The following is a 20,172-nucleotide window of genomic DNA, read 5'->3' on the forward strand; positions in this document are numbered from 1 at the left end:
CAGGTCCCAAAAGAAGCCTAGGCTAAGAGCCCCACTTTATGTTACCGCGACCATTGGCTTCCCGAGAGCAGCGCGTGTTCATGCCAAGAAATGCAGGCGAGTCGCCTTTCGCAGGCTCGGCAGGATAACTGCATCCAGTTGCCCGAGTCTTTGAACCAAAAACGACCTTGATTGAACTCGTTTTGCTTCGAGTTCGCATTTGGAACCCTGAGGGAATCGACAACTCCAGACCATTGGCACCCAATTAACTGAACGTATGACATGGGTTATTATGCTGATTACATGTCTATACCTAGTCTCGCACCTTTTTCCAAGTCCCAAGTTCCCAAGCTCCCAATCACAAGATCAAGTACAGACTACAAAGGACACTGGGTCCCGTGAAAATACCCAACCAGAAGATCACATTTCCCAGCGTTGCCCGGTTCCGGAGCCATTTCGTCCGGCTGAGCCTCACCAGCTGTTTTACACCGAGTTAGCTTAGCACCTTGATAACAACGCTAACAAATAACAACTCACCGGCAGCTGGCACATCTGCAAAACTAGCAGGTAACCCCTCAGCTTCTTGAAGATGCACCACATAACCAGCTCGTGTACACAGGCCGACAAGAAAAAGGTGATGAGCGTGGCCGTGTGCTTGTCGACCTTCATGGCCGAGATGGAACTGTGATAGACATGCCTTAGTAGGAAGTTGTGCACAGGGCGGTTCCAGTCACGCGCGAACTGGTCCCACGAGACACAATTCCACCACGCGTCGTAAAAGCTGCGGTCCGCAAAGTAGGTCAGCTCGGCCAAGAAGTTGAGGATGGTCTCCCAGATGAGGTACCAGGTCAGCAAGTACTCCATCAAGAACGGGAAAACCAGGTCCAGCAGCATCCAAGGGAACTCGCGGAACCGTCCGGCCAACGGAACGCCTTCCTCCTTCATGCGCACCGTAGTCATGACGACGGGGTAGATGAAAGCCTGCGAGATCATGATCATGACGAAAATGATGCCGAAGCACGCCGCGGCCTTTTCGGCGACATAGTACCAGTTGATAGACTCGGAGCGCGGGTACTCGAGCTCGTAAACCACCGTTGGCAGGACAATGTACTCGTAGTGGTTGCACAGAGTCAGGTTGTTGGGGTACTCGCGGCCTGGTTTTGTCGACTTGCCCCTGAGCTCATCTGACAGCGCATCCACCTCCCATTTCAGCACCCGCTCAAAGACATGCACCTGCTCCCCATCGAGCGGTTCGCGCGAGTCGATGGCCGCAACAATCCTCCCAATATCCAACACGTTCTCATGCGGCAGGGACTGCCGCCTCTCTCTCGCGGACGGGACCCTGGCGAGATGTGCCGTGTCGATATCCGCCGCGGGCGGCCCGGTAGCTGACGGGGACGTGACCGGCGAGATCCGTTCCAGCTCCTTGATCTTAGCCAGCAACAACTTACGTTGCTTGTACACGGAGCTCAGATGCCCGTTGTAAAACGCATACGAGTGCTGCTTCATGAGCATGACCAGGCCATGCAGCACAAAAAACACCGTATGCGTCCACGGCCAGTCCCTCAACCTCGTGAACCCGACCACGCCGCCAATGAACGCGGTCTGCCAGATCTACACCCGTATCACACAATCAGCATTCTTTCTCAACCTTCATCAAGCCGCCAGAAACAAGGCCAGGCCAGGCCCAAGAACAACAAACAACAAACCAACAGAGAAACAAAAAAACAAACTCACATTCTGCACCACCCACCCCCCCCTATCCCAATCCACCCACCCCCCCCTATCCCAATCCACCCACCCCCTCCCCACCACCACCCGCTGCAACACCCACCCCACCCCCGTAAGCCCACACATAACCCCATCCCCCACCAACAACACCACCACCTCACTCTTACACCCAAACATCCCCCGCATGATCTCGTTGGTGCCCAGGATGCTGCCGTGGCGGCGCCAGTTGTCGGCGGCAATCTTGACCACGAACAGGAACACGGCCATCCAGAACAGCGTGAAGAAGCCGTGGAAGGGCGAGTTGGCGGCGTGGGGGTTCTGGCGGTCGAAGGTGGAGAAGGCGTGCGTGAAGACGGGGGTGGTGAATTTCTTTTTGGTGATGGTGGTGGTGGTTCTGGTGTTGTTGTTGGGGGAGGGGGAGGGAGCGGGGGAGGGGGTTAGGGACGTGGATTGCGGCGGTGATGGTGGTGTTGCTGCTGCTGCGTCTTCTAGGGGGCCGGTTTCTGGTATCCTCCGTCTTCTCGCAGCGGCGCCATTCGGCGAATTGCCCGGGGGGTTGTGGCGTTCATTGTGGCTTGTGGTCTCGAAATCCCGGCCGGGCACTTGTAGCCCCTCAGCTTTTGGGGAGATGTGTTGTAACGCAGAAGGGGTACCAGCTGATGGAAACGGAAATCCATGGCCGTTTACCGGAGCCGTGCCGGCACTCGTACCGTTGGTGGATCCGGCCCCGGCCCCGGCCCCGGCCTCGGACTCGGCACCGTTAGCGCGCTGCTCCCCTGTCCGGCCCATGGTGGGTGAGCGTTTGAAGAGCGGCGAAGAGTCCCGGCGAACAATCAACCGCAACCATCAATGCGTTGCTGGTACAGTCAGGCGAATAATGGGCGTCTAAATGGCGCAAATTGATGCAATTGCTTCGTTTATGGTGTTGATCTGACGAGTGTTCAAACCAGGCGCTCACTGGAGGAGTGAGCCTCAAAGACATTTTACCGTCTGACATTGGTTCATGTTACATTGATGAGCCAGCCACAGTGATCCCTTGCACTGCCGGATTCAGCGGATCAAAACGCTCCATCATTACGAAAGACAAGAAACGAGAGCAAAGGGTGGCGGATATCGGCTTGTTGATCGTCGAGAGATCCGGAACACGTGTAAAACCCGAACACCGATTTATGTGGCAACGTGTAAGCAAACAAGGTGGACTGAGGGCGGCCAGTCGGGATGGGGGAACCGAGAAGTCGAAACTCCGAGTAACGAGAACAGCATTCTGCAACGGAGAAGGGTTGGGGTTGAGTATGGAGAATGTTGCCCCTGACGTCACTAAGGGTACGCCGAGGACAAATATTGTGGGTAGTTCAAGTCTTTCAAATGCCCCGTTAGAAAGGCTTCTTGGCTAACTGGCGGGGTATGAAGACGCTCTATGGTAGATGTCGAAATAAACACAGTATCCCGAAGCCTGGTGAGGCTCAGCCCGCTTCCATGGCTCGGCCTTTCAAATAGTAGGACCAAGCCCATACGCACTCATTCGTGGCGTCTCGTCTCAGACATCACCCCACGTGTGTCCTCGGAGGATTCCATCTCTCGGGACTTAGTAGCCCGGGTATCATAGCATACCATTCGGCAAATCAGTTGGGAGTTTGCTCATTTGGCCGGACAGGCAGTTCCTTGTCTTTACTCCCGGCCGGCTCAGAACCCCCAGGGTAGCGTGTCCCCTTGTTCTTAACCTTCTTCTCCTTCTTCGGGGGTGGTGGGTAGGCCTTCTCGGCGATCTCTTGCCACTCCTTGGAGGCCTGGAATGCCTCTTGAATGGGGGCTAGGAGCGCGCTGAGCTCCTTCGCGATAGCGGGTTTGAGGAGTTGCGGCGTCAACTGTAGCTGGATTAGTTTCTACAAACGCACAAATACGAAGGGGCAAGAGAACTTACCACATCGTTCTTGTAATCCTCACAAATCTTCTCTGCCTCAGTGTAAACGAGCGGCTCCAGCCCATCCCGCTCACGTTCGACGCGGAACTCCCCATTCCCACGAAGGCGCGCCGCAGGTAGCAAAACGAACTCAATAAAAGAGATTAGACCGTTATCCTCGACAACCTGCGGCGCGGCATGCGCCTTCTTGATCTTCTTGGCAACCGTCTCCGGCGTATCGAGCAGATCAATCTTGCTGTCGGGGTCACTCGAGCTCATCTTGCCGCCGTGCAACCCAGGAACCATGGGGTTCAACAAGTGGGCGCGCTCCCGGTAGCCCAGCTTGGGCAGCCAGTCCTTGGCGGCGGTGAACAGTTTCCGCTGGTCCATGCCGCCGAACTGGGCGTCGCAGTCCAGGTACTGCTCGTCCAGCACCTGCAGGATGGGGTACAGCAGGCCGCTCATGGGCGCGTTGTCCGTCTGCTTGACGACCTCGGCGCCGGCCTTCTTCGCGTCGTGCTCCGAGATGAGCGACGCCATCTTGTACACGTCCATGACGTACTCGGGGCTCTTCTGGTACGAGCTGCCGAGCACGACCCGGAGCTTCTCGGTCGACACGCCGATGGCCTGGAGCATCGTGATGATGACGTGGCGGTAGAACTCGGCGCGGTGCATGACCAGCTCTATGGGCGCCTTGAGGTTGTCGAGGAAGCCATGGATGTCGGCGAGGAGGATGGTCACATCGCAGCCGGCGGCGAGGAACTGGGCGATCTTGATGGCGGGGACGAAGTAGCCGCAGTGTGGGCGGCCTGTTGTTGCGGTTCCTGGACGTGAACGGTCAATATCGCCTGTAAGGAAGAAGACCGGGCTAACAACACCTGTCACGTACCCCAGTAGATCTTGGGATGTTGCCCCTCATCGAGAATCTTCTTGATGATTTCCTCGTTCAACACCTCAGCGAGGTTCTCCTTGATGAGAGCGAATCGCTTGTCTGAGTCCGCGGCCGCCATTGTGTCCTGCCTTTCTGCAAAGAGTGTAAAGTGATTGTCGAGCACAATTCTCTTGCAAGTCGGACTCACCCGGTTAAAAAAGGTGGCCCCAGAACCGTTGACTCAAAACATTTGGTGGGGCAACCAACTCTCAGCGGCGAGGGGTGGCGGGGTTGACAGGGAACATCCATACTGCCGTCCATCACCGCCCTTTTTCAGGGGCCCACTGTGAACCCTGAGGGCTGCAAGCGGGAGCGTGATGCCGGAGAATCCTTGAGGGGGCGAGATGTCAGACCAGGGGCAGTGAACTGTTGAAATTCATCGTTTCTCAAGATAGTAGCTGTTCGATTGTCTTCAGTGGATCCGCGATCTTTACAAAGAGGCGAGAAGGCAATGAGAAGTGACCCAAAGGAGTAAATTCGCATTGCAAACACAGTGAACACCACAAGTCCGTTTGTTGAAACGACGGGTTGAAATACAAGGTAAACCTAAATTGGGGCACCACCGTCTCAAGGATTCGGCTGCACAAGGAAATCAACCTGCTGGAACACACCCATAGATGGGAGAAGAATCATGAGCCCCATTGCGCATTCAACTTTTCCTGAACCAACCTGCCGCCCCTGCCCGTCTACCAAACCTTGTTACACCACCTACTGCATCTTCTCGTGCGTCGCCATCAACGATCCTGCAGAATTGTCAGCTTCTCATCCTCAATACCTATTGAAACGGGTTGGACTCACCAATAAACGTCGTCACCAAACGGGCGCGGACTTGGCAGATATCCTCGGGCACCAGCCAGATGGTCGCCCCCATCTTTCTCGCAATGCTGATGCTAAGCTTAGCATTCAAGTAGGCGTCCTCGTCGGTGCGGCCATCCGTCACCAGGTCGTAGTCGACATAGCTGCTCTTCATACCGCTGAGCACGTCCAGCAAGAAGACGCCCGTGCCGATAGCTGAGTCCTTGAAGGAGCGGATGCTCGAGTTGCGGCCGCCCTTGCGGCTCATCTCGTTTGCCCAGCGGACCATCTCGGCGTCGGTGATCTCGCGCTTGCCGAGGCGCTGCGCCAAGCCCTTGAGCGTCAGTGTGATGTCCTTGCGCATCAGTTGCCAGACCAGCCCCAGGGTGAGCTTGCGCTGCCCGTCTGTGATGTCGGCACCCTGGATGCCAACCAGCGAGAAGCCGTTCTGCTTGCCGAGCTCGATCGCGTAGTTTGTGTTCTCGACCGCCTTGAAACGCGACATTTCGCCACCGTGCGCCGGCCGCTTGTTGACGCCCCGCCAGTTGACCGAGCCCTTGATAACCTTGTCGTACGCCTGCATCAGGATGGTGCCGTCGCAAAGGTCGTCGAAGAAGGATTGGACGGCTGGCTGCACATCCAAGCTGTTGAGCCACAGCGTGAACACGCGGGCCTCGCGCTCGCCTTCCGCGTCAAAGTCTTCCACCTCAATCTTCTCCTCTTCGGTGATGGGATCGAGGGCGGGGTGTGTGTTGAAGAGGTTGGCGACGAACGCGAGGTTGAGCTTGGGGTTGCCGGCCACGAGGGACGAGGGAGACAAAAACTTCCGGCACCCCAGCTTATCGGCATTCTGGAGTACCTCTTCCGCCCGCTGGTGCAGGTCCCGGGTTTGTAGAGGGCCCCGAGTGCAACCGTACTCGTGCCCAATCTGTGCCAACAAGACAGTGTAGTTTTCGGCGTCCTTCACGTCGGAGGAGAAGTTCTGCACCCTCCTGGGCCAGTTGGCGGCCTTCAGGTGGTAGTTGAACCACCGGAGGAGGATCTGCTCTGGGGGGAGGCGCAGGAACTGCTCCAGAGTCTCGTCCTCGTCGAGAAGCCGGTAAAGCTCGGGGTGCAGCTTGATGTCAATCTTGCCCAAGAGACCGCGGCGGATGACCTGCCAGATCAGTCCAAGAATGAGATGCTCCCGGACCTCGATGATATCCCCACTGCCGATATTGACCACTGAACAGCCGATACCCTTGGCCGACTCGATGACGATGTTGTTGTTTTCGCTCATATGGAAAGCATTGAGAGACTTGATCTTCCTCCCGGGAATGTTGAGCACACGCTCATCGATCGTGTCGGGGACGCTGTCGTTGATTAGCTTGGCAAGCACGAGACCGTCCTTGCACTCGTCGAACATCTCGAACGTGTCTGTCGGGAACGGCAACCGGGCGCCAATGTCGGGATCGCCCGCGAGGACTGCATTGATGTGGCGGGTGAATTCAGTGCGCTCATCTTCGTTGATGGTGTGAGTGATGTTAGAGTTCGACCCTTGCACGAAGATCTTGCCGCTGCCGCCGATGCTGCCTTTGGAAGAGTGGCCGCCACCGGTTCGCTGGGAGATGACGGCGGCTGGTGAAGCGGCGGCGGCGGCGGAAACACCTCCGGAGCCCGCCGGAGAGTCGCGAAGCTTGGCAACAAGCTGCAACACAAGTTAGCAATTCGGATTTTGTAGAAACGTGTTCAACCTAGCAGCAGGTGGTGAAGCTTGGGGATCGGCAGGATCTGGACGTACCCCGACGTAGTCTTCTAGCTCGACTCGCCTGGAAGAATCAAGTTCAACATCTTTTAGCGCTTGACGGACCACATCGTAGGGCTGACGCTCGCTTGTTTGCGTGGCTTTGATAGCAGTAGCCTCGTCAATGTACCCCTTGTCGTCAACATCGAGCTTGCGGAAGGCGTCGGCGAGGGAAAAGATATCGTTCTGTTGGAATTGAGGAAATTTCCTGCGTGGAGATGTTAGAACCGGGCAAGTAGAAAAAGGGCGCCATATGAATTGCTGTCGAGCCGCGCAAGCCTTACCTCTGGAGCTTGAGGACGTTCATGACGGGCGCGATTTCGCAGAGCTCTTGTGCGGATGATTTGACGATGCGCGGCAATAATGGCCCCCGGCGCAACTAGGCAATGGGGGATGTTTGGCTGTGGATAGATCCGGGGTTCGAGGTGAAGCAAACAAAAAGGGAGTCAGCGGGAAATGGCAGCCGGAATCTCGCCCTTTTGTCTCTCCAGGAGGCTGCTGCGCTCGTTCATCCGAGTTGGGTTGGAGGGGGTGGAGGGGCTCCCTCCTTCAGGGGACTGATGTAATCCGACCGGGGTGTCAAACCAAGCCCCAGCAGGATTGCGTAACCGCCCAATCAAGCTTCAGGCATCTCCCAATCTTCAACAGGAGTCATTGTTAACTGGGCACTTGCTCTTGGCATAGGTTCAGTGAGTTTCCATGGTAATCTGCCAGTGGAGCAAGGTACACCGCTAACATCCGCAACTGAAATTTATTTCCTTCTCCTTTGGGTTGACATTGTGTGGATAGCTTCACGACCTGGGAGCAACTTTAATGCCTAATTGAGTGAAACAAAGTTCCCTACCAAGGAAATCCAATAATTACGGACCGTACGTAAGTCCCACGAGGTCCAAGGGCCGCGTTGCCCTTCACAATATTTTTAGGCAACGACTGACATCCTCGACAGACTGGAAGAATCCCCGTGGATTTGATACTCCCATTTGACACCTCCCCGGCCTTAAATTCCACCCACGCCCAACATGACAGAAACCTGCAAAGCCTGCCACGACCCTCTCAGCCTAACCCTCGACCCAGAGGACTCCGGCGCCGAGGACTCGGAGCAGACCGTCCCCGATGACGTCCTCCTACCCTGCGGCTGCCACTTCCACTGGCAATGCCTCCTCAACTTCTCCTCCACCATAACCAGCACCCTGACCTGCCCATCCTGCAACCGCCACCTCCACTCCAACACCCCCACCGCCGGAGGATCCTCCTCCTCCTCGGCCTCAGCACCACAACCCGCACCCACCAACCCAGTCATCCTCACGCACTACACCAACGAAGGCGGTATCCAGCCCTCCCTGGACATCTACCCCTTCCTCGCCGAGGAGACCTTCCTGGACGCGCACCCGGAGGCGCGCCCCGCACGGGCGCTGCACACGCTGGCGGCGGAGGGCGATGTGCAGGGGATGGTGGCGCTGCTGACGGACGCCGACGACGCCAACGAGGATGAGGACGAGGACGACGAGGACGGTGATGAGGGTGAGGGCGAGGGCCCGACGCTCTCGTCGTCCCAGCTGCTGACCTGGCGGGACCCGCTCAACGGCGGGCGGAGCGCGCTGCACGTGGCGCTGGAGGCGCGGCAGGAGGAGGTGGTGTGGTTGGTGCTGTGGTTGGGGAGCGGGGCGAGGCGGGAGGATTTTCCGGACGCGGTGGTGCAGGTTGCGCTGGCGATGGGGTTGCCGAGGCGGGTGGATGGGGCGGGCGGCGGGGAGGGGGGCGAGGATGTGAGGTTTGTGAGGGATGAGGCTGGGAAGACGGCGGGGGATGTGTGTTTGGAGTTGGGGCAGCCGTGGACGAGGTTGGTTGAGGGGGGGATGTTTAATTAAAAGTAAAGGGGGTTGGTGCATGGAGGTTAAAGAAAAGGAAGGGGACGGAATTCGGATGCCACCGGGTCATATGCGGAATATCACCCCTGACAGGTTCACGATCGGACTTTGGCCTACGGCGGCGCAACGGGGACCCGAGATACAGCAACTAAATAAAGAAGCAACACCCATGTTGGGCTGGTATCTAACGCTCTATAAACTCACAATGCAAGCCTCGCCGTCTGGCGTCACATTCCCGGACAATGCCATGATGACTCGAGACCCGCCCCGTCTAAACCTTCTATGTTACCCCCAACACCAGGAAATCAACCCCTCGAGCTCTGCGCCTTGCTTGCCAACATCTGTGACAGCATGAAATGACTGACATCCTCATCCGCCCAATAGCTCATGTGTGAAGCGATCGTGTTGATCGGGTTGAAGTCGAGCACACTCCTACTGCCAGTCAGCAAACAATCAGACTCAAAGAGAACATGGACGTGGGGACTTACTCTTGGATGCAATAATCCACCCTTCCGTTCCGGTTCAACGCTCTGATCTTCATCTCCTCCCTCCTCATTCTCTGCGCTTTACGCTCCTCTTCCATCCACTTCTCCCGGTTGAGCGTTAAGGATTCCGCCACAGTAGCAGCGCCCTTCTCTGACTCTTTACTGCCATCCTTGTTGCTTGCCATATCAGCCCGGCTTTTTTGGAATGTACTAAATAGCGTTTCCAATTCGTCGTCAATCAGCGCGCCCGCGCCGGCACCGTTTGCTGCGCCAGTGGCTAGCTTGCGCATACGCTCCGCCGTCTTTTCGCTGCGCTCTGCTTCAGAGAGGGCGGTACCGTCCGCGATCACCCCCGCAGAAATGTTGGTCCCTGCGCCAGGGCTTGACGGGTGTTGCTGCTGCTGTTGTTGTAGTTGTTGCTGTTGTTGTTGCTGTTGTTGTTGCTGTTGTTGTTGCTGCTGTTGAGACGCCGTGATCCTGGCCACATCCTCGTTGCTGAGACCGAGGCTGCGGTTGAGTAGGTTGCTGGCAATTCCCGCGCTGAGGCTGCTCCAGAGGCCGGAAACGCTCTGGCCTACTTTGGCGCCGATGCCGGTCAGGCCCTGCGGTGCGACGGACCCAAAGATCCACTTCTTTGTGTACGGTAGGGCCTGGGGTTTGAGCGTTGTCATGATAGGAGAGATGAGGGGTTCGAGGCGGTACGATATTGGGTCAGAAGGATGAAAGACATTGAAGAGCTGGCCGACTTTGGGGGACGATACGTTGAAGGGCAGGCCGGTGATGGGGGAGAGGCGTTGGTTGGCGTACGCTGGGAGGTCTAGGAAAGGGTCGTCCATGTAGTCTGGGTTGAGGGGACTCTCCGATGGGAGGGCGTTGGGCAGATCCCGGGCGGAGATGGTACGGCCCTTGAGCATCTGAAATAACCCGATGGGAGAGCCCAGACAGTAGAAGTCGTCTACTTCAAACTCAAAAGCCAGCTCCTTCTGATCCTTTGCCTCGTACTGGTCTGGAGAAGCAGGCCAGAACCGAAGAGGGTTCCTTGGCGATCCGGTGGCCGGGGACTTCTCCTTCTGCCGGCAGAGGATGTCGAACATGATTGCAGATCCCAGCGAGTGGCCCACGATGTGGACTTTGCCATTGAACTCCGGGTTGCGTTCCTTGAAGATCTTGTAGATACGGTTTGACTCTCGTAGCACGATCTCGACAATCTGCTCCCGGTAAGCACTCTGGTAGAGGAGCACGTCTAAGGCGAGATCCGATATGAGTGATCTTGCAAAGGCGACTCCCTCGATCGTGATATCTTCCAGGGAAGGATCTATGGATAGGTTAGCCGTCATGCGAGGCGTGTGGCGTATGTCCGATGCACTCACAGTCGTCTTCTTCATCGTGTAATTCCCCCAGATCCCGCTCCCCCCGTTTCGGCTTGCGCTTTGGAAAGTCGAGAAGATGACGCCAGTTGACAGGTAAAACCTGGACGCGGGAGTTCCCAAGCCCAGGTTCGTTGATCTCCGAGTTCAATGCCCGTAAGTCTGCCGAAGCCGAGTAAACCGATTTCATGGTCTTGCGGAACATGTTGACATCATGCACAAAATTTATACTCTCCATCCTGTAGTTCGGTTAGCTGCAGATCGGCCTAGAGACTGGGGGCAGATGCATACCTGCGCGAAAGCAGTTGCCCAATGCCGTGAGTAACAAGCACAAGGTGTTCAATGTCTCGCCCTTGGTTGTCGTCGACTCTGGTGTTGTAGTCTCCCGAAATCTCTTCCTCTTCGCGCTCACGGATTGCCTCTTCCTCCGCTTCAGGGTCCTCAGCTCTCTCTATCAAGTTTGAAAGCTGTCGTGTCAGACGGTTTCGGGTGCTCTGGAGGTCGTCATGAACGTCCTCTTTTTGATCGCCCGCCTCTGATACTGCGCTAGAAGGGGGTGCGGACCGCCTCTTCAACGCTCTAGACGTTTTGTCGTCACGTTCTTTAGACGTCGACTTTGTGCCCTCTGGAGTCGATGGTCGTTTTTCTTCCTTGGAACTTTTCGGCTCGGTGTATCCACGGACGAGCTTGACACCGCCCATGTAGCCACCGCCCGCGAACCTCTCATACATAGTTGATGTCACCCAGGACAACATACTGTCGGATGACAGCCAGGCCGTGTTCGAGTCTTGGTATGTCACCACACTGTTCATGTAGCCTCCAAACAGGCGGTAAGTTTGTGGTTGCTGCTGCTGAGTAGGCTCCTTCTTAGGGACACCCTTTTGAGCGTCGTCAACAGCATTCAAGTTACTCGCCGAAGTTTTCGGAGCAACGGTTTTGGATGCGGAGTCGCTCCGTGCCCTTGGTAGATTCTGCCACGGTTTGGTTTTGAGATAGCCCTCCTCCAACTGGGCAGCCAGGTTTTCTTCACAAGGACGGAGGGCTGAGCCCTCTTGGTAAAACCAGCTTCCGCGTCGGACATGGTAAACAGGACCCTCCCAGTAAACAGGAGCAAGTTCGCGTTCCTCTAGAGTAACATCGAACAGAAAATCCTCGTTCACTGGAACGGTGGTTTGGGAAGCGGTTGAGTCGGCGTCATGCATTCCTTCCGTGGAAGCTGAGCGAGGCCGTTTGGCCCCGGCCCCTGGACCATTAGGCCCATTGTTTTGCTCTCTTTCTCGTTCTATGTCCTGCAACTTGCCCTGGTATGCAATCTCGATGGCGCGGGAATCTTCGACAGAAAACGGGACGAACTTTTTGGGTAGAGTGGGCTTGGGGTCCTCGGTGTTTTTAGCCGACATGAATTTGGGCTTGCGCTTCGGGATCTGGGCGAAGTTGTTGTAAGTACTCTCCCCGGCGCACGTCGTCCAATCGGTGGACTTACATCAACGGCATGGAACCATTTCACTTTCAACGATGGACAGTCCGGCGGATACCGCCCCAAGCTTTGGCCATAGAACGGGTTCGTTACATGGTCCCCGGGATTCGACGGGGCCGCTGCCGGTTGAGGGTCTTTTGGTGTTGGGGTTGCACTGCGGCTTCCGGCCCAGGGGTTGATCGAGTCGACAGCCGAGGCGAGATATGACTTCTCTGCCTTCTTTTCAGCCGACCCTGGCGGCATGACTCCGGTATGGCCAAGCGGCCACCCGAAGGGAGGTCTCGATATTCGTCTTGCCTGCCAAAGTTGACAGCTGTTCTGGTGGAGATGTGACCTCCTCAGCAAGGAATAAGGACTAATTCGCAACGAAAATTGCGGCGCCAATACTGAGGAATAATGCAACGCTAGAGGGTCGTTAATCCCTGGACGGGCGAGAGGCGAAAACGCTAATTCGCGGCACAGAGGCTTCGCCGTTGAAAGCGGCGCGAGGCGGAGAGAGGGGCGCTGCTGGCGGGGAAACGCGATATTGGATGAAGCACTAGAAACAGCGTTTGATGACAGATGGGAAAGTCGAAAAAATGGTGTCTAAGAAGACGGAATTTGTCACGGGTATCTTATCTGACCAACAATGTCTCAGAAGTGAGGCGCAGAAAGATTTACATTGGCCAGGTGATGTGGTCTTGGTTTGGGTCGGTTCTTGAAGCTGCAGCTCGTTGAGTGAACACATGCTCCCAGCAAACGATGACGGATGGTGCTGACACCGTGGCTGCTGGTTGGTGGGGATTTGGAACCGTTGCTCGTTTCCGGCAGGCAGAACATGTGGTCCGAGCTTCACAACGCCAAGCCAGAGCGGGATCCGCCTTGGCGTGATGCGGGTGCTGCATGAGGTTGCATTCCACTGACTTGGTGGGGCACGACTTCGGAATTGGAGTCATTTGGTCCAGCCTGCCCCGCCGCCGCCAAAAATTGTTCGTGAACTTTTACTTCCTTTGCCTACTGATAGCATTGCGACATCAAAATCTGCCTTCCGCCACCCACAGAAGAAGACTGGATACACAATTTATTCGGCAGACACGTTCATCTCAATTTTCGGCACTGCGTCCCAAACCGATATCCTTCGACGACAACCCATTCGTCACACAATCATCGCTGCCATGAGCAGGTAGCAGGGACAGCGACATCGAGCGCGTCACGGAAATTTCGCGATCTTGACTTGCAACTCGCCATTATAATTACGGAGGAGCCATGGGTGCCGAACAGAAAGCACGCCGGCGCAAGGAGCAGCTGGTTGACCAAGTCCCGAAGCGCTTCAAGTCGCTAAAGTTCGGGGTTCAGTGAGTGCCCCTTCGGAGCGTCCCCCGCTCGATCGTTTCGGTGCCGTAGGCTCATTCGTTGTCATTACTTAGATCCCACCAGGACATAGTGAGCCAGGGTGTCCTTGAAGTCTCCGACAACTTGCTATACGATGTGGAAAACCGGCGAGCGGCGTTCCCTCATGGACCCCTCGATCCACGCCTGGTGAGCAGCTCAAGCGCACTCTATTTTTTGCCCATGGAAGCTAATAAACCTACAGGGGACCTCGAGCACGAACCGCGAAAGCAAGTGTAGCACATGCCATCTAGGGTTGCAAGAATGCCCTGGTCATTTCGGCCACGTTCGCCTGCCGTTGCCCGTTTTCCACATTGGCTACCTCAGGTACATTCAAGCGACATTACAGAATATTTGCAAGGACTGCGCCAAAATTCTGTTGCAGGAGCCGGAACGTCGCCAGTTCCTGAAAGAACTGCGCCGCCCTGGGATCGACAACCTGAGGCGGTCGGGAATTTTGAAGAGAATCAACGAGCAGTGTAGAAAGGCGAGGACATGCCCGCACTGCGGCTCTATACAAGGTGTCATTCGGAAGCTGAGCGTCATGAAGCTTGTGCATGACAAATTTTCGGCTTACAATAAGTCGACAGCCCAGAAAAAGATTGCCCCCGAGAGCAAAGTCGAGTTTGATGCGTCATTCAACCAGGCCAAAAAGTACACGCCGGAGCTGGAGAAACACACTCGAAAGGCAATGGAGGACTTGAATCCTCTAAAAGTCCTGAATCTCTTCAGGGCGATCAGCCAAACCGACTGTGAGCTGTTAGGATTAGACCCTTCCGAGGGCCGACCCGACATGTTCCTGTGGCAATACCTTCCGGCCCCGCCCATCTGCATCAGGCCGTCCGTCGCGCAGGAGAATGCCAGCAATGAGGACGACATTACGAGCAAACTTTCAGAAATCATCCTTTACGCGGGCCACTTGCGCGAATCGTTGAAGAAGGGGGTTGCATTGCCGGTCATTATGGAGCAGTGGGAATTCTTGCAGCTGCAAGTGGGCATGTACGTCAACAGCGACGTACCGGGCCTCTACCAACCCGGTTTCGGAAAGCCTATCCGTGGGTTTTGTCAGCGTCTCAAGGGCAAACAGGGTCGGTTCCGTGGCAATCTCTCAGGCAAGCGTGTCGACTTTTCTGGGCGGACTGTCATCTCACCCGACCCCAACCTGAGCATTGAGCAGGTGGCAGTCCCGGAATTGGTGGCCAAGAACTTGACCTACCCTGAGCGGGTAAACCATGCCAACATCGAGAAGCTGAGGGAGCGTGTCATCACCGGGCCCAATATTTGGCCCGGTGCCCAGGGAATCATCAAGAAGGACGGAGCCAAATACAACCTGAAAATCGGCAATGAAAGCCTCCGCGAGAAACACGCAAATAGCTTAGAATACGGGGATGTTGTTGAGCGTCATCTGGAAGACAACGACGTTGTGCTCTTCAACCGGCAACCTTCCTTGCACAAGCTCAGTATCATGAGCCATCTCGCCAAGATTCGACCCTGGAGGACGTTCCGTCTCAACGAATGTGTGTGTACCCCGTACAACGCCGATTTCGACGGAGACGAGATGAACCTGCACGTCCCGCAGACGGAGGAGGCTCGGGCAGAAGCAATCAACTTGATGGGCGTTAAACACAACCTCGTCACACCCAAGAACGGCGAGCCCATCATCGCCGCTACGCAGGATTTCATCACGGCGGCTTACCTGTTGAGCAGCAAGGATATATTCTTCGACCGGGCGTCGTTCACCTACGTCTGTACCCAGATGCTTTTGGGCGACACCCATCTCGAGCTCCCCCCACCTGCCATCATCAAGCCCAGGGCCCTCTGGACTGGCAAGCAGATCTTCAACGTACTCATGCGCCCCAACAAAGAATCCCCCGTTCTGGTAAACCTCGAGGCGAAAAACAAGGTCTTTTTCAAGAAAAAGGATGGCCAAATTCCGGACATGGACATCGACGACGCGTTTTTGGTCATTCGCAACTCGGAGGTTATGTGCGGGAGGATGGACAAGGCAACGGTTGGAGGAGGCAAGAAGAACTCGGTATTTTACGTCATCCTCCGTGATTTTGGGCCGGACCATGCGGCGGTTGCCATGAACCGGTTGTCCAAGCTCTGCGCCAGAACTCTGTCACTGAGGGGGTTCTCTATTGGCGTTGGGGATGTGTGGCCATCAGGGTCCCTGACGAGTCACAAAGCCCAACTTGTCGAGGACGCCTACAAGATGTGTGATGATCTCATCGAGACGTATAGGCAAGGAAAGCTCGAGAAGGCTCCGGGATGCAATCTCGAGGAGACGCTCGAAAACTCTATCTCTGGTATTCTCAGCAAAGTCCGGCAGCAGGCTGGTAACTACTGTGTTGGGAACTTGAGCAAGAACAATGCTCCGCTGATCATGGCTAAATCAGGATCCAAGGGTTCCGACATTAACGTCGCCCAGATGGTTGCCTGCGTCGGTCAGCAGATTATCGGCGGCAAGCGTGTGCCTGATGGGTTCCAGGACCGCAGTCTACCGCATTTTCACAAGAACGCGCGCCAGCCCCCGTCTAAGGGGTTCGTGAGGAATAGCTTCTACACGGGGCTCGTCCCGACCGAGTTTCTTTTCCACGCTATCTCGGGCAGAGAAGGTCTCGTCGATACGGCCGTCAAGACAGCCGAGACAGGCTACATGTCCAGGCGACTGATGAAATCACTGGAAGATTTGTCAACACAGTACGACGACACGGTTCGAACATCGGAGGGAGGCATCGTCCAGTTTCAGTACGGGGCTGACAGGCTCGACCCCGTGGATATGGAAGGTGAAGCCAAGCCCGTTGACTTTACGAGGACGTGGAATCATGCGCAGAGCATTACGTGGAGCAACTCGGATACGTCGCTATTGCCTTGGGAGATCCAAAAGCTAAGCAAGGCGATACTGGATGAGGAGCGGAGCAAGTATGTCAGGCGACATCTCGTCACGAACGAGGAGATCAAGTACGACGACGAGACGATCCGCGAGAGCATGGAGCATGACGTTTTGATCGCCATCGACGAACACGAGAGCGCCAGAGTTTATTTGAACACCATCCGGGATTATGTCATGGAGCGCGCCATGAAGTTGGCAAAGGTTCGGAAGTCGGTGGGGTTGGACCCGTGCATCCCGGACGATAAGCGAATGAAGGAAGAAGTCGACGGGTGGAAGCCGGTGGTAGCAGAAGGGTCAGAGATGGATGTTGACGCCCTTGGCGAGCCCTGTCAGCCATTGGAATATGTGCTCCGAGATCTACGACGGGAGATCAACGAGGAAGACGACCTCGACGAACCGGCTCGGCAAGCGAGGATCCAAGCCAAGGCGCAGGACCACGTTAACCGCGTCGCGAAGGTGTCAGAGCAGACGCTACGGCAGTTTATCCAAATGTGTCTCCACAAGTACAAGAAGGCACGAGTCGAACCTGGCCACGCGGTGGGCGCCGTCGGAGCACAATCTATCGGTGAGCCCGGTACGCAGATGACGCTTAAGACGTTCCATTTTGCGGGCGTGGCTGGTATGAGTATCACGCAAGGTGTGCCCCGTATTAAAGAAATCATCAACGCTTCGAAGACCATCAGCACACCGGTTATCAGCTGCGAGCTGGAAAACCGGGTGGATATCAAGGCCGCGCGTGTGGTCAAGGGTAGGATCGAGAAAACATATGTTTCAGATGTAATCTCATACATCGACGACGAGTGGCTTCCGGACGTTGCCAAGATCGTCCTCCAGGTGGACCTGCAGGCGCTCTCCGACATGCAGCTCGGCATTTCGATGAAGGACATCGCCGACGCTATCGTGCGGGCCAAGAAGCTGAAGCTCAAGGTCGAGCCCGAGGACCTGCGGATCGGCCGCGACCGCGTCGAGGTGATCGTCCGCAACACATGGCAGGACGTTACCGCTGCGCGTAAAGCAGCCCGAGTCCGTGCGGCTGCCGTCGAGAAGGGCCACATCATGTCCAGCGCCCTGGACGAGTCGGCAGCCGACTTCCAGCTCCGCGTCAACTTCCTCAAGCGCATGCTCCCGCAGGTCGTCATCTCGGGCTACCCGGACGCGGCGCGCGCCATCATCCAGACGGACGACCTGAACGAGCACATGGTGCTCGTCGAAGGGTACGGGCTGCGCGCTTGCATGACGACCGAGGGCGTGATCGGCACCAAGTGCGTGACGAACTCGGTCATGGAGTGCCGCGACGTGCTGGGCATCGAGGCGGCGCGCACGACCATCGCCACAGAAATCGCGGCTGTCATGCGCGAGATGAGCATCGACCCGCGCCACATGGACTTGCTGGCCGACGTCATGACGTACAAGGGCGAGATCCTGGGCATCACCCGCTTCGGCTTGGCCAAGATGCGCGACAGCGTGCTGCAGCTGGCGTCGTTCGAGAAGACGCCCGACCACTTGTTCGATGCGGCGGCGGGCATGAAGGGCGACCGCATCCAGGGTGTGAGCGAGTGTATCATCATGGGCCAGAGCATGTCGATCGGTACCGGGGCGTTCCAGGTGGTGCGGCGGCTGGGGATACGCGATCACCAGGTCGCGCCGAAGCCGACGCTGTTTGAGGATTCGTGGAAGAAGGATGAGATGATCCGGAGGAAGTCGAGGTTTGAGAAGCGGAAGAGTGGGATGACGGTTGTAGTTTAGTAATTAGCGATGATTTCGGTTGTGCGGAGAAGGGAGGGTTTGAATCTACGGTGTTAAGTTCAGCCACTAAGCCCACTCTCCTTGTCACACGGCTATGATGTAGACCTGCTCGACTTAGCTATCGCGGGGGAAACCTTGAGGACGACCAGACGGACCCTTAGTTATAATTCGAGGAGAACCGTCCATTCGAGGTACGGAAGACCACATAAGTTACTCCCTCTGCCATGGAAACAACCCTCAGGCTTAGCCAATCGCCAGTCCAGATAAATAACACCAACTGGGCTCCATGGAGGTTCTGGATATCATCGAAGCAGATCTATATCTCTTCATGACGATAGCGGGATGTTTTTTTTAATGTGCGACGCCTGGGGAGTAAATCAAAAGAGTTCTCCTCCTTGAACTGTAGCGTTTTCCTATTTGAACTGTAATGGTCCGTGCGCCAGCCAAAACGGGAAGGCGGTGGGCTGCATGATTCGCCGCCCTACTTTGGGACACAAATCATGGAACTTCGCTCCAACAGCCACCATTTTCATCCAGCAGAACGCACGAATACCAAGAAGTTCTTGATTCAAGAAAATACGCAAAACTCTCAATTCTGCTGCGAGAAAAGGAGAATAAAGACCGTTGCTTCCAGGCCGAGGTTAGTCTGACCCCCAGACTGCCACGTGAATGCAGTCCTCTACGCTGTCTTGCGTGACTTCCTGTTGCCGCACCTCCTGCCGTGAAATTGGGGCGGTTGCCGGGACGGCCTTCACTGCCGAGCTTTTGGATTTGTTATTCCGGCCTCGCTTGGACGCCGGAGGTCCTTCTACCTCGGCTAGGTCCTCCGATTCCCATTCGGAGGCCCGGCGCCGAACCGACGGCTTCGTTGGCCGGGGATTCAACCCGGAGGACGAAACCGGTCTTCCTGCGGCTACCGGCATCGAAGAGGAGGGCGTTGCGAATGGCCCCGTCCCGCGAGGCCGTCCCTTTACGGCCGTGATTACGTCTGGCTCTTTGAGGCGGAGAAAGGGGTACTCTGCCTCCAGGGATCTCTCCAACCACCAAAAAGGGACGAAATCGGCCTTCGTGAGAACTCCTTCCGCGTTGAGTTTCTCCTGTAGCTTGTGGGTGCAGGGAAGCCCCCACTGCTGCGTAAAGCGCCCTGAACAAGGAGGGAGTGGTGGCGACCGGCCTAATCCAGCGGCAACCACCCGTTTATTTTGTTCGTTCACCTTGTTGATCGCCTTGTAGCAGACCTCCCGAGTTGTGGCCCCCAGCCACTCAAAACTTCTCCCGGTATATTCATAACGCTGGCGGTTCTTCTGGGCTGCGATCTTCTCCGTGAAAGTGACTTTCTTGGCTTGAAGCATCTCCTTAATGACTTCATGGACTTTGAAGAGAGAGGAGAGACCACTAATGAGATATCCCTTCAGCTCCCGATGAGAAGACTCCGTGGGCGACGTGGTACGCTGGCCGAAGTTGCGGTACCGGGACACCCAGGGCCCGGCCCACTCCTTCTTGTACGGCATATACCGCTCTTCAAGGTAGGCAACGATGCTCTGCTGATCAGAGAACGACTCTTTTAACTGGGTCTACGCCTTTTCAAAGTCTTCTTCACTGATTGTATAGACCATGAACTTCCACAAGACATATAGGCCGGCCTTGGTATGGGGCAACTCCTCAGGGCTCGGGAGTCTTATGCCTGATTCGGTGCCGGGAATAGCTTCACCTGTCTCGTCAACCCGGGCAGGAGCGTTGAGGAGAGATAAAGTTAGCTGATCTTCTTCGTCGAGAAGCATCGGGTCCGCCGTGGCTTCATCCCGCGTGTTTGCCGTGTTGGGGTTGGCTAGCTCTTTCCACTTGC

General features: G+C 56.1%; 6 protein-coding genes across 6 annotated transcripts; 2 read left to right on the forward strand and 4 right to left on the reverse strand.

The window, feature by feature from the left end:
* Positions 1-149: 149 nt before the first annotated feature.
* On the reverse strand, positions 150-2,946 carry F5144DRAFT_624079 (MBOAT, membrane-bound O-acyltransferase family-domain-containing protein). The gene is made up of 3 exons (XM_066792179.1): positions 1,717-2,946; positions 517-1,593; positions 150-457 (listed from the first exon to the last, which is right to left on the reverse strand). The coding sequence occupies exons 1-3, from the start codon at positions 2,497-2,499 to the stop codon at positions 338-340; spliced, it is 1,980 nt and encodes a 659-aa protein (XP_066638894.1). The 5' UTR covers positions 2,500-2,946; the 3' UTR covers positions 150-337.
* F5144DRAFT_633580 (uncharacterized protein) lies at positions 2,947-4,755 on the reverse strand. Its single transcript, XM_066792546.1, has 3 exons — positions 4,500-4,755; positions 3,632-4,434; positions 2,947-3,575 (listed from the first exon to the last, which is right to left on the reverse strand). Exons 1-3 carry the CDS (start codon positions 4,618-4,620, stop codon positions 3,333-3,335), a joined length of 1,167 nt encoding a protein of 388 aa, XP_066638895.1. The 5' UTR covers positions 4,621-4,755; the 3' UTR covers positions 2,947-3,332.
* A 164-nt stretch (positions 4,756-4,919) lies between these two features.
* On the reverse strand, positions 4,920-7,643 carry F5144DRAFT_586183 (calponin homology domain-containing protein). Its single transcript, XM_066789743.1, has 4 exons — positions 7,404-7,643; positions 7,117-7,327; positions 5,340-7,023; positions 4,920-5,284 (listed from the first exon to the last, which is right to left on the reverse strand). The coding sequence occupies exons 1-4, from the start codon at positions 7,424-7,426 to the stop codon at positions 5,250-5,252; spliced, it is 1,953 nt and encodes a 650-aa protein (XP_066638896.1). The 5' UTR covers positions 7,427-7,643; the 3' UTR covers positions 4,920-5,249.
* Positions 7,644-8,023: 380 nt separating this feature from the next.
* On the forward strand, positions 8,024-8,987 carry F5144DRAFT_660379 (uncharacterized protein; the record flags this gene model as incomplete). The annotated part of the gene is made up of 1 exon (XM_066793262.1): positions 8,024-8,987. Exon 1 carries the CDS (start codon positions 8,139-8,141, stop codon positions 8,985-8,987), a length of 849 nt encoding a protein of 282 aa, XP_066638897.1. The 5' UTR covers positions 8,024-8,138.
* On the reverse strand, positions 8,881-13,042 carry F5144DRAFT_520361 (DDHD domain-containing protein). Its single transcript, XM_066786696.1, has 5 exons — positions 12,323-13,042; positions 11,131-12,263; positions 10,843-11,078; positions 9,476-10,787; positions 8,881-9,419 (listed from the first exon to the last, which is right to left on the reverse strand). The coding sequence occupies exons 1-5, from the start codon at positions 12,557-12,559 to the stop codon at positions 9,293-9,295; spliced, it is 3,045 nt and encodes a 1,014-aa protein (XP_066638898.1). The 5' UTR covers positions 12,560-13,042; the 3' UTR covers positions 8,881-9,292.
* Positions 13,043-13,265: 223 nt separating this feature from the next.
* F5144DRAFT_541421 (uncharacterized protein) lies at positions 13,266-18,707 on the forward strand. Its single transcript, XM_066787165.1, has 3 exons — positions 13,266-13,650; positions 13,723-13,834; positions 13,890-18,707. The coding sequence occupies exons 1-3, from the start codon at positions 13,562-13,564 to the stop codon at positions 18,324-18,326; spliced, it is 4,638 nt and encodes a 1,545-aa protein (XP_066638899.1). The 5' UTR covers positions 13,266-13,561; the 3' UTR covers positions 18,327-18,707.
* Positions 18,708-20,172: the final 1,465 nt, after the last annotated feature.

The sequence above is a fragment of the Chaetomium tenue genome (genome assembly GCF_020726465.1).
Source record: "Chaetomium tenue strain MPI-SDFR-AT-0079 chromosome Unknown F5144scaffold_7, whole genome shotgun sequence".
NCBI lineage: Eukaryota > Fungi > Ascomycota > Sordariomycetes > Sordariales > Chaetomiaceae > Chaetomium > Chaetomium tenue.